This window comes from Osmia bicornis, chromosome 14 (genome assembly GCF_907164935.1).
Source record: "Osmia bicornis bicornis chromosome 14, iOsmBic2.1, whole genome shotgun sequence".
NCBI lineage: Eukaryota > Metazoa > Arthropoda > Insecta > Hymenoptera > Megachilidae > Osmia > Osmia bicornis.
In genome coordinates this window covers 1,993,887-2,006,410 of record NC_060229.1, presented here as the reverse complement: position 1 = coordinate 2,006,410, position 12,524 = coordinate 1,993,887, and the positions used below count along the sequence as shown (strand labels likewise).

Below are 12,524 nucleotides of genomic sequence, written 5' to 3'. Positions count from 1 at the left end.
ATCGGGCATGCAGGTACGCACCGACTGCGTGACACGCAGCCATCAGCAGCGTAATCTTCCTTTCTGACAACCGATCGTGAAGAAACGATGGAATTTATACGTTTCGATTACTGTGAAAATCCTGGCTTGCTAGATAAATCAGTAATAATTAAAAAATTGCATCTGTTGATGCACCTGGTGTGTCTCTCTCGGATGCACCAAAGTGCATTCTAAAAATGCAACCTCAAGTTCCCGGCTCCGATCTTCCTCGTACCTTAACTCGCTTTATAGTCGAGCAGAATAGTGATAGCGATCGTTAGCAAGAAATTCGTTTAATTAAAGTAGCTAGGATTCCTTAGGGGCCAACGGGGGTCATCGTGGCCACACGGGGCACCTCGAAGGAAAGGGAGCGTTGTTTCTATTCCACGGAGAACTGGTTCTACCATTGGAAGAGGCGAGCGTACGCCGCGCGTGCCACTCGCGTGTGTCACGTGTCCCAGAGTACAGGTAACAGGTAAGAGGCTGCAGGTAAATACGCTCGGCGTCTTCGCCGAGGAGACGCTCGTAAATCCGGCCTGCACTGCAAATTATTGCGAAATTAACGACCGCGTCTCGGTGCACGTGTCGCGATTATACGTTCCAGGTTGCTTGGAAAAATGTATGCTTTAGATTATAGCTTTGATCCTGGCCTGTTTAAGATAAGCCGATTGCCTCGATGTCTTTTTTCATGCTCGGGAAATTGCTACCGCGTTCTAGACGAATAATTGCATCGTCATTTTAATAGATTCCTTTCTCGACGATTAATCCTTCATCATTCTAAGGGATTTTATTTTGATTTGAAATTGATGTTTAAAATTTGCAACTATTTTATTGAAAAACCTTAGTTTGGAAACAAACGATGTGGTCACCAAGTGGCCACCAAAGGTAAGAACACAGCTTATTGTTCCCTTGGTTTAAAGAAACACAATGCCTCTGAAAGATTCCTCAATGGGATATTTCAATGTAACTACAAAGGAATCCTGCTTTTGGTCATTACTTCATGAAAGAGATTCACCCGTGGCTCCATTTTGAAACCTCCTGCTTTCCAAACGTTTATCGAGGATCTTCTTTTCTGAAAACACCATCACGCACAGTCGGCTTATGTTCTTTTCCCTTATTTCCCTGTTTTCCAGCCACGTGGCACACGATGCCTTTGATCATTTCCAGCTTTTCCTTTGTACGAAAGATTTGCACGATAGAATTGTTTGTTTCTTTTTGGACACGGTACGTATACGATCCTCGATGATCGATCCTAATTTGAGTTAAAGAATGACCAACAATTCCATCCTGCTATCAACCGAGGCTGCTGAAAAGTAATAATAGTAATCATTGATTTCCTTGATTGATTTTTGATGGATTTTCTGATTGCCTCGTATCGAGATGATTCTTTTTAAACAATCCCTCTTTCGATTGTTGCAGACAACAATCTTTGGATTACAGAATGCAAATAACCCTTATGCAATGCTCATTTCGAAACGTCCCTCGAAATTGCAAATTATTGATCTTGGTTGCAATTCGACATGGTAAATAATGATAAAATTATAATTCAATTTCAAATTTTCAATTCATTAAAAAATAATTGAGGTGACCATCATTCCTCAAATTGTTCACTTTCAATTTTTTATCCTAAATAAACTATGTATATGACATTTTGCTTGGTATACCTTCTTTCAAAACTCGAAAAGGTTAAGCTATCGCGTGTTAGATTCGCCTGGTGGGTGTGCGGAAATCCAACGAACACCTCTAGATCCATGGTTCGCATTCCTCGAGGCATAAAACCGATACGTGACTTTCTCTTACCTCTTACTTGACACTTTCTATCGATAAAACGATTCGATTAGCACGAGCGGAGAAGGGTACGCGATCGAAACGCGAACACGAGTACGAGTACGTTAACAATGGCAACGATCGGTATTAACAGAGCAAACAGTCGAGTTTATCTCATCGAGCCAATTACACTCGGGTTTGAAACGAAATTAAAGATGCATATCGATTGGACATCTGTTTAACACCTCTGAATTAACACTTTCTCGCGGCGTCAATTAAACGATCATCAGATAAGTGGATCGGAGAAGCCGAGACTTGGGTGCTGCTATCTCTGCTTCGCCCTGATTAATCTGAATTCAATCGTTAAAACGGGATGATGCGTAGAAATTTTAGTGAAAAGGAAATCATTGTTCGATAAACTGTGTTGGTATTGAAAATTCTTGAATAGAGAGTTCGTTTGCATTCTATAAAAATAATTGACAAACGAGAAATTCATGAAGTGTATAATATAATTGACGATTCGAGTGTCTGGTCAGCTTTGAAATATTGCAAATGAAGGTCTATCGATTCGCGAGCTATCAATTCCCACTTTAATTATCGGGAAATCGATTCTCGTTAGCGCGATTTGTCGGCCCCGCTAAATACGCGTACCATATAAATTATTCGTCGAAGAACACCGTACGCCTTCCGTTTCGTTCGTCCATTCGTGGCGTTTCTAATTGTGCTGTATGCATAGCTTTAATTAAGGACTCGGTCACGTATATCGCGTTTGATGAATAGTCCCCAAGGCAAAGGTCCTGGACCCGTGGCATCGATTCATCTCTGGCAGCCAACCATCCTGGAATAACCATTAATTTCATGCTTCCGGCCGAAAGTCGCAATTACACGAATTATCGATTGTTGAAGGTCAAATTTCGATGGAGGTCCTCGGGTTCGATCACGAGAAGTTCGCGTTACCTCATTTCCATGACCCGAAATCTCAAAAGATCGTCGGTGCAACAAATTCCTAATTAATTATCCTTGAAACGAAGCTACGTTCATAAATTCCCAAGCGAAATTCCGCGAATCAACTTGAGACTGAAGGGGAAAAAAGAAAGGGGTTGGATTTTTTTCGCATCGGAACTCATTCCCCATGATTAATCGAGATTACACGTCGCCAGGGGTAATCCTTAATGCGACTGGCGAACACGTGGGTGTGCGCGACCCAGTTCCGACGGTGTATCGGTAATTTAAGATCGATAAACCTCGATCTATCGATGCTATCCGGTTACCGTACGCTGGATTAAAAGTATATAGCCATTCACGGTAATCCCTTCTTGCTTGGGAAATAATACGGAATCGATGGAACACGAGAGCCTCGATCGAATATTAGGTTTCCGTAGAATCGGTCCCCGAATATGTGTGCTTGATATTCGATGAAAAAAGTGGATTAAAAATATTATGTTCCGCGATATTATACCGTTGGGCATCGTCGATCCGACACGACCTGTCCGGAGTTTAACCAGCAATCTTCCACCTTAACGTGGTCGGATCGAACGTCGGGTTTAGTCCGAAAATCCTCTTTGCGAGCTTTTTCACGGTTTTACGTTTCATAAACACGACGGTGCGCCGTGGACGCGATCGAAGTTAAAGAGTAGCAGAGACAGACGGACAGAACGGGGAACGGCGAAGAAACGAAAGGCTTATCATATTTTCGTGGCCACAGGACAAATCCCTAAATCTTGTTTACAAGCAAATTCCACAATACCGGGTATAAGGGATTTAATGCGACTCGTGGCCGATCTTCGCGAAAGCCTCCTTTAAAGTGTAATTTACTACGAAAGGATTATTCTGCGGGCCGGGAACGGGCAAGGGAAACGCCTTTTGTCGCGGGACGTTTGCCAAACTCGTTCTTTACCGGCTCACAAAGCGCGAATTATTCGAACGCGATGCATCGATCGTGTTCGAAGGAGCTTTTCGAAACGGGAATATCCTCTACTGTTTGCCACCAGACGCTCGGTCTGTTGGTCGGGGAATTTTGTTTACTGCGTGAAAACATGGAAATCATGCGCCGTGTTCGTTGGACATTGTTGCAGAAAATAACACTGAAATTTAATGGAGCTTGAAAGCCCCACTTTGTTACGACGCGGTATTTTAAATTGAAGGATGAAGCGAAATGTTTGGAATATTCAACGAAATAATAATTAAGTCAATAAAATGAGGTTGAATTGAGAATTGAAATTGACTCGACGACAAGAAGCGTGAAAATTATTGCTGCTTTGGGAAGAAATTCCATCGAGAATATTGAATTTGAATAAAATTTGCAGGAAAACTTTGCGACGCGTCAGCTGAAACAGACTCGATATACGTCGGAGACGAGGCGGAATCTATTTTGCGATAAATCGAGTTGCCTTTAACGTGGGCTGAGATTGCTCGATCCCGACTGAGAGATGGCACCCCCTTTTTCTGTTCCCAGCAGGGTGTATTCTGGCCAGCGAACCGTCTCCTAACAGGATTACTATGACGCGATTGTATACGCGTCAAGGAAATAGAGCGGCATTGTGGATCCCCGAGACTGAGATTGGATGCCGGCCAGACTGAAAATTAGGAATGCCGGCCCTTTCAGTCCTGTATGTTAAATATTTCTTATGCCACCGTTCCTCCTAGGACATCTGCTCCTTGTGAACTGCAAGAGATGTAGATTATGTAACCGTTCTAAAGAATATCCTTTCAAACGGATCTATTGTCCGTGAAGAAACCTCGTATTGGTATAAGAGAATAGCGGAGAAAGGATTTTTACTTGAAATTAAACATACTCGACACCCTTAAATTTATTGAACTCGAAAATCCTTTAAGGACCCTGCGAAAATCACCCTCCTTTCATTCGTAATTAACCAAATCTATAAATGAATAGCAACTGACACCTAAAAGGGCTCGGAATAATTTTCTCATTTTTCTCTTTGACTTAGGTAATTTATTCTTTCAATCCGGGCTGTTCCTTTTCCGGTGCGCGACGACAGCCATCGAAACGAGACAAGCTGCGTTTCAACGCCCACAAACGCTTAAAATGAACACGCCTGATTTAGTCGCGTCCGAAATGCAGTGATAAAGCTGACACGATTTTTCAATCTTACCACTCGTTGATAGGGGATGATAGCCGTGGGACGAACGAACGCGTCAGCCGTTGTTCGAGATCGCAGACATCAACCACCCCATTTGTCGCGATCACCGTACGCTCATTTATTAAGAAGGGTTGAACACGTCTGCCAGTTATAAATACACCGGAAATTGCCAGACGTTCCACCGCGTTCTCGACACCTTTTTCTACCACCAAGTCGCGTTAACTTGGGGTGGTGGTTTTGTTGTTCATCCTCGAGATTTATGGCGGACCTATGGTGATTTGTGCGGGGTTGAACGAGCATGTGGTTTGAAATTTAATTGAAGATTGGGAGACAGGTGTTTAAATGAACGAGGAAGAATTTGTTATATTTTTGGATTCAAGTTTCTTCCACCTATTAACTCCATCCTTCACAAAATTTGGAAATTTTTCAAATGGAAAATTGATCCAATAGAAAATCACATCTATACAGCATCTTTGGACTTTGAAGAATTTGCAAACATACCTGGCACGGGTTACAAATATTTTTCACGACCATATCTGGGAAAACATATTTTCCGCGAGGCAAAATCGGCGTAAACAGTTTCGAGAAATTTAACGAGGCGTGTCGCGACGTTGGGACGCCTTATTAGACCGGATTTGAAGTTTCTCTTACGGCGTGTGACTCTGCCACCCACGCATTCAATCCTCGGTGTCCCACACCCCTCGATCCTCTCGCTGAGCTACACAATGTCCCGGTATGAGGTCCAAGATGTTCCATTCACAATAGGGAAAACGCACCACGGAAGAAAGGAATCCCGAACGGGCACGGGACGGCTTGCAAACTGTGATCCCATCGATTCACGGTTCACTTAGTTCGAGCCTTCGTTCGACATTTGTCGTACAACTTACTTCAATGTTGTTACACAACAATTCCGCGTTCACGACACGCGAACCACCCGTGGACACTGGTGGACGTTCGTTTGAACGTTTCGAGGGTGGAAGTATTTTTCGACACCTTTTAAACGTATTACACAGCTGTTAATAAAATATTGATTTTCACGGTGCACATCTACCGAAAGGAAATGGAATAATTAAAATGATACATAAGCGAAGACGGAGCAGAGGATGTTTGACAATTGTGAAAACAGTAGCCAGCTGCGTCAACGAGATTTCAGCAATCAAATTTCGATGACCATCAATCATTTCCCGTTTTTCCTTAGAGAAGCAAAGTGTGGATCATTAAGAACTCCTCCCCTGATGAATTTAACACGCGTTACAGGTCTGTTTTTACGGAGCGCCTAAAGAAACATCTTGTGGCTACTTCCTGAGACGATTAATCAATCTCGTTCCTCATTGAGGAAATCCTTGTTTGATTTTCACCTTTTTTTCTGTAACGCCGAAAGCAACACTTGTCTCCAGAAAATCTTGTCTCCTTCGACATGAATTGTTAAAAAAATTCAAGTAACAATTTTGCGGTATAAAATATGATTATGGAATATAAAAGTCAGTGAAATACATAAAAATATGATCCTCTCAGTTTATTTTACAACCCATTTCTGTGCCTCCTTTATTACCTATAAACTCGGTAGATGTCTTCACATGGGGATTATTTTTATATCCGCAATTAATTATTAGGGAACAAGATTTGAATTTAACACGACAGCCTTACCGAAAGCAAAACGAAGAAAGGTGTAAAGGAAAATCGAAAAGAATAACCAGCTCCTAGCATCAAAGCCGAAGTATCTTTCTCGGCTCCGCGTTTTCGAGCCCTCCCGGAACGATCATTAACGAGGCGCGGATTAATTAGAATTTCAAATTAGCCGGAGCCGTGGCCCCATAAACAATTCGAGGCAGACGGGCCCCGAACGCGCAGGTAAGCGTTAATACCGAAAATCGAAGCTCGCACGCGATCAACAGCTCGAACCCTCTTTATGCGAAGATCGAGCGCGATTCATAGTCGGACGCGAGCTGGTTCTCTACGTCATTTACAAGCGGTACAAGTGGTCCATCATAAATTTCGGCTTCCTATCGACCGTTCAGATCGTATTTATCTAACAAATAATTATTCCCGATTATCTGGCCGGTGATGCATGCGTTGGCAAACAGAGATCAAAGATACGACGACCGACATCGAACGTGGCCCTTTGTTTAACGCTTAAAAACCAAGCCGAAAGGCATTTGGTCAACAATTTTCGTTTTATTTACGACGTGGTGGTGGCCAGGACCATTCGGCACACCGTGGTTCCGTTAGTGGGTGTTGACGCAAGGGTTGAGCGCCTATTACCATCGTTGCCTTGGGGGTAGACTACCCCGACGCCCGGTGCATTCAAATTTTAGAGTTATTGCTCGGTGACTGCGCGCGGACCTGAAAGAGAAACCAGAGTCAGAACAGGAATCACGATTTTCTGTCGACGTTACTCATTTTCATAAATGTAATTAGAAGAAGCTACGCTGCATCGTTCCAGAAAAGAAAAATCAGAAACATTCCTTATCTCAATCTGCAATTTAAATTCCACCGATCCTCGCATCATCTAAAACGCGAAACCTATCCTGGAACATAAATACGAGCTCGTTTCATAGAAAAATAAAATTCACCTCAACATGTTCTCCCGCGAAGCGTCAGATTACGCATCTTCTCTTGCGGTAATTTAACTCGCAACATTCTTAATTACATAGTTTCCATGAAGTCGGTATCGCGGATGAGACACGCTCCGGTGCGTGTAGGTGCTGGAAGAGTTGCGTGTCGAAGACTGACGCTTGCGTAACGACATGCTAACCTTCGATCGACACCCTCTCGATAACCCTGCCTCTCCTAAGGATCTCTAGATCTTCCTCGCAGCTTTCACGAGGCGCAGATCGCGTGCATCGGATATTTACGCGGGTCCTTACGATCAAGCGCGGATGCGATCCGCTCCCGTGCACGTTATGAAATGTAAATTGTGTAACACGCAGGAGGATGCGTCTTTCTCACGGCTCGGCTAGCCAGCATCGTGAGTTATTGCGCGTTTCGATCTTCCCTACGATGTCCGCGATCTTAATTAACCCGTCGATGTCTACGTTCTCTAGCACCGGTTCGTGCATTCCGATCGGAACGATGCTTAGCCGATCATCGCCGAGATGAACAGGCTTTTTCTCGAAGAGGATCGATACGCTTCAGTGATCGAGACTGTGAGAACGGAAGGGTCGATCGGTTTCCTTATGGTGTGTGAATATGGAAAAATGAGGAACTGAGTCACGCTTCGATCCTCGAAGAGCAAATTTTAAATAAACTTAATTTTATTCAAACTACCAGCATCGTCCAACTCCCAGCTTCCTCCAACAAGAAGAAGAAATTACTCGGCAGGGTTTTACGGGTCGAAAAACAATCCAAGCGCGAATCGTCGAAGTTTCGCGCGGCCGTCGAGGCCGGTGCACCGTATCGTACATCAACGTCTCGCAAAAGGTGGGCGGACGTCGCGTCAGCGGCTGACGCCCCGCGAAATTGAATCTAAGGGTCCGGAGAAGTCTGGCGTTCCTCCCTGAAGCCACGTTCGCTGCAGGGAGGTCGCAAATCATCACCTCGCTACGTTTACAACGTTAGATAGCCCAAGATTACGGTCGTTCGCTTTCAGGACCGAGAATTCCATCCACCCTCTCGAATGCATCCGCGTTGCTCGTGGCACCTTTCGCGAAATCGATTCGACGTAACCTTTCGCGCGAGAAACAATACCGCGCCGTTCTTTCGCCTGTCTTCGCGGCCGTAATTTATCTGCCAGCGAGGACTAATGAGCTGATGATTACAGGGACCGTGCGGGAAGAACATCGCGAGGTCGCGTCTACGCTACGTCTGTCCTCGCGTATTATCGCGCGAAACACCCACGCGACTGGAACTTCGTTCGCTTATTGTTTCTCCCGAGCGTTCGGCTTGATTGAGTGCTTAACTGTGACAGGGGTCTGGCATGCTGACATCATTGAAATGCTACGCCGGAAAAGTTGCTATGTTATGCGGTTGAAAATGGTACGACTTCTCTGATGAATTTCAGGGATTGGGAATTTCGTTTAGAGATTTATCAAACTCTGAAATTGATTGCAAAGGTGAGAGATCGAGTTGTTTATCAAACTCACAGACTGTTATTATAAAACAACATGTAATCATTATCTTATCATTACCACAAGAGAAATGTAATCAAGATGAAAGTGCTATGTGAATTTAAGTGCTAATTACTGAATTTAATCACTTGGACCTCATGTTTGAATTCTAACATTATTCTTCTTATATTCTGCAATAAATAGAAATAAAAATGCAAAAAAAAATAATTTGGCCCATGGGGGGATCGAACCCGCGACCTTCGCGTTATTAGCACGACGCTCTAAACCAACTGAGCTAATGGGCCGATGTAAGAGACGACAAATTGTAAGTATTTCAGGAAAATTTACACTGCATATTTATTTTTAAATAAATTAACAAACACTGCAAAACTTTGTCTATGTTAATCGCTTGGACCTCATTTTTGAATTCTAAAATTATTCTTCTTATATTCTGCAATAAATAGAAATAAAAATGCAAAAAAACAAACTTGGCCCATGGGGGGATCGAACCCGCGACCTTCGCGTTATTAGCACGACGCTCTAAACCAACTGAGCTAATGGGCCGATGTAAGAGGCGACAAATTGTAAGTATTTCAGGAAAATTTACACTGCACATTTATTTTTAAATAAATTAACTAACGCTGCAAAACTTTGTCTATGTTGGTATATTAATAAGGAAAATAAGTTTACGTATGAACCATGGTGAATCATCGAAGAAGTAAAGATATCGCAGAACAATTGACTCTCTGCTTCAAAATTGAAAAACTCTTGATAACCAAGTTTTTTTTCTGAGAGTAAAATTTGCAAAATTGACAAGTATAAAAATCAATCAAAATGCCTGCTGAACAACCAATTGACATGTTAAATAATACTCTGAAAGAGATCGTATTTAGAACAAATAATCATCAGAAATTCAAACATTTGTCACAGCAGACTTATTTTAATTACAGAGAAGTTGAAGGTTATATCTTTTTTAATAACATACAATTTTTAATAAGGAATTTTTGTATAACTCATTTATGTTTTATAGCTCTGGCAATAATTCATCGCAAATGCGTCGAAACGTTAGGTCCCATGAACAGATTGAAGTTTCGAGACCTCTTTCATTCTGGTTTCGATTTCACGGAAAATATTCGTCATTTATTGATCGACAGAGTATTTTCAGTATTCGATAGACACAATGCTTTGACGGTAATCAAAATCATCATTAATTGAAACCTTCATCAGTTATTAATGAGTCATTATTTTAGATACACACTGATCAATGGGCCGAAGGATTGTCCATTGTTCTTCGTGGAAATTTGAACGAAAAAATACGTTTTGCTTATCAAGTAATTATATGTAACATTCTCTAAATTTGTGAAATTAATTAAACTCATGTTTTTACAGACGTACGACTACATGAGGACCCAGAAATTGAAGAAAGAGCACATATTTCCAACAATGCGTGGATGTTTAATAAAACTTCAAAACGATGAAAATCCCGACGAAGCAGTTAAGGTAGAATTAAACATAATTAATAATTAACTAACGAACCTATTTACAGACATAAAAATCCTTTTGTTTCAGGATTTGATAGACATGTTGATAAGAAAGATGGACGTAGATCGCGACGGTGTGATTTCCAAAGAGGACTTTAAAACAGCAGTGAAAGAACGAAACGAACTTCTCCTGGAATGCATGGGTCCTGTTTTTCCTACGAAAGAAGCTTGCCACGTATTTTTGTCCACGTTCACCGATGAACTAGGAAGATACTGATAATCCAAACTGTTCGTTTAATTCGAGTAACGCTCCACGAACACCTCGCCAAGAGGTAGACTCTTGTCGAAAAGCCAGAAGCACTCTTGGTAGCAAATAGAGGAGGAAAATGTGCCAAATCAGTCAGAAGAGATCCTGCCTGGGTACGAGAACGCTCCACTAAATTTTCGAGCTTGCCGATGAACCTGAGGTGCATTCCTTACGATTCATCGAACGAGAAAGATTGACTTGCTCTTCCTTACAAACAATCGCTAATGGACCGCGATAATACCATCTCCTAATCGCATCAGATGCAATCGGTGATGTAATCGTGGAAGGGGCCGATCGAATTGCTCAATTCAACTCTCTGAGCGCAATTTGTGTTTACTCGAGCAATGCTCTTTATTTTATTCCTGTTTGAGTTTGGAGAAATTTGATGTACATTTTGTAATTTGTGTTTTATCGAAATCTTGTCAATTACTGTGGCTATTATTTTTGTATTATTTGACAAATAAATTTTATAAAATTTATAGTTGTTGCTTCATCTACCTTAAAATTACCCCCTTGACAAAATACCATTAATTGTCCATCGCTTTCAACGTTCCCATCTATATTTCGCTCCACTCCAGTATTTTCCAAATACAACCCTCCTGATCTCACCCTATTTCATCCCGATTAATAGAGACGGTTAGCTGGATGCGACCGCTGGCGCAAACACGTCTCTCCTACCGAGTACACAGCAAACAAGGGGTTCGCGCAAAAGCCGCGATTCAAGTCGCGTTTCAGCATTGGTGGATGTGTTACAAAAAAACATAATGAATGTTTGAGGATCGTAGGTCTCGAACGAATGGCCCGATCCGCATCTCAAGCAGCTATAACAACAAATTAAACGAGAAAATCTCGAGGCTTTCGTCGGTACGTCCACCCTGGCCAGGAGGCTCTCGCCACAATGCGTGGGCGATACACGTATACGAACGAGTAACACCAACACTCGGCTGATTGGGCCAAGTCCTCGTTCTTTCTTCCACCATTGAGAAGGTGGAACGATATTCTGTAAAGAGTATAATAACGTGCGTATGAAAGGGCAGATCCTTTGTGGGTAGCCGACCGTGTCTTGAAAGGATCCACCAGGATTCTGCCGTGGTATGGAAGAAGACGAGGGAGGATGGAGGATCGTCGAGATCGAGAGTTAGGGCACCAGCTGAGAAAACATGCCCGTGGTGTGTCGACAGCGAAATGTTCGTATTTGTGTCTGCGGTACATGGCCGAAAGGGGGGAGATAGAGGTAGTCCAGGATGTTCGTAAATTCGTTGATCGTAGAAGGAAAAAGGGACGTGTGCAGTTGGCGAAAATATTCTGATATTTATTAAAAATATAAAATTTTGATTAACCCTTTTGATCCTCTACCTCCTAATTACGCTACTGTTTCAACGGCTGTTATGGGAGGCCATAGAAAGCATAAATCCTAATCAGGCTCAGTTACGCGGAATGGCGATGATTCGGATGAAACGTGATGAGACACGGACCGATTCGATTTGCGTGGCCCACGCCTACGCATCAAAGGGGCCGGCATCGTGGTCCGCGGCAAAGGATTACCGAAATACCCTGCGAGCCTTTTTCTTCAGCGATAAATCCAGTCTGGTAATTCGTCGAGGGGTGCGATTCACGTGAAATCCAATGCGTAGATCGCATTCACGCGTACGTGTGCACGCATGGCAGCATAAAGAAGATGAAAAGGCGAGGGTGAAGGCGAAATAAAACATCGTGCACGGTGCTCGCGCAACACGCCTCACCCTTGCCCTTATAAACTTGAGAGAAACGTGCCATTTACAGGGGCAACGGTATTTCGTTTCAA

The 12,524-nt window shown here is 42.8% G+C and overlaps 1 protein-coding gene and 2 non-coding genes across 3 annotated transcripts; 1 reads left to right on the top strand and 2 right to left on the bottom strand.

Annotated features, from left to right (window-relative positions):
- Positions 1-9,162: 9,162 nt before the first annotated feature.
- On the bottom strand, positions 9,163-9,237 carry Trnai-aau. Its single transcript has one exon. It is a non-coding gene; the product is annotated as a tRNA-Ile (tRNA).
- A 184-nt stretch (positions 9,238-9,421) lies between these two features.
- On the bottom strand, positions 9,422-9,496 carry Trnai-aau. The gene has a single exon. It is a non-coding gene; the product is annotated as a tRNA-Ile (tRNA).
- Positions 9,497-9,766: 270 nt separating this feature from the next.
- On the top strand, positions 9,767-10,690 carry LOC114872559 (EF-hand calcium-binding domain-containing protein 1-like). The gene is made up of 5 exons (XM_029179865.2): positions 9,767-9,893; positions 9,963-10,123; positions 10,183-10,263; positions 10,322-10,432; positions 10,502-10,690. Exons 1-5 carry the CDS (start codon positions 9,767-9,769, stop codon positions 10,688-10,690), a joined length of 669 nt encoding a protein of 222 aa, XP_029035698.1.
- Positions 10,691-12,524: the final 1,834 nt, after the last annotated feature.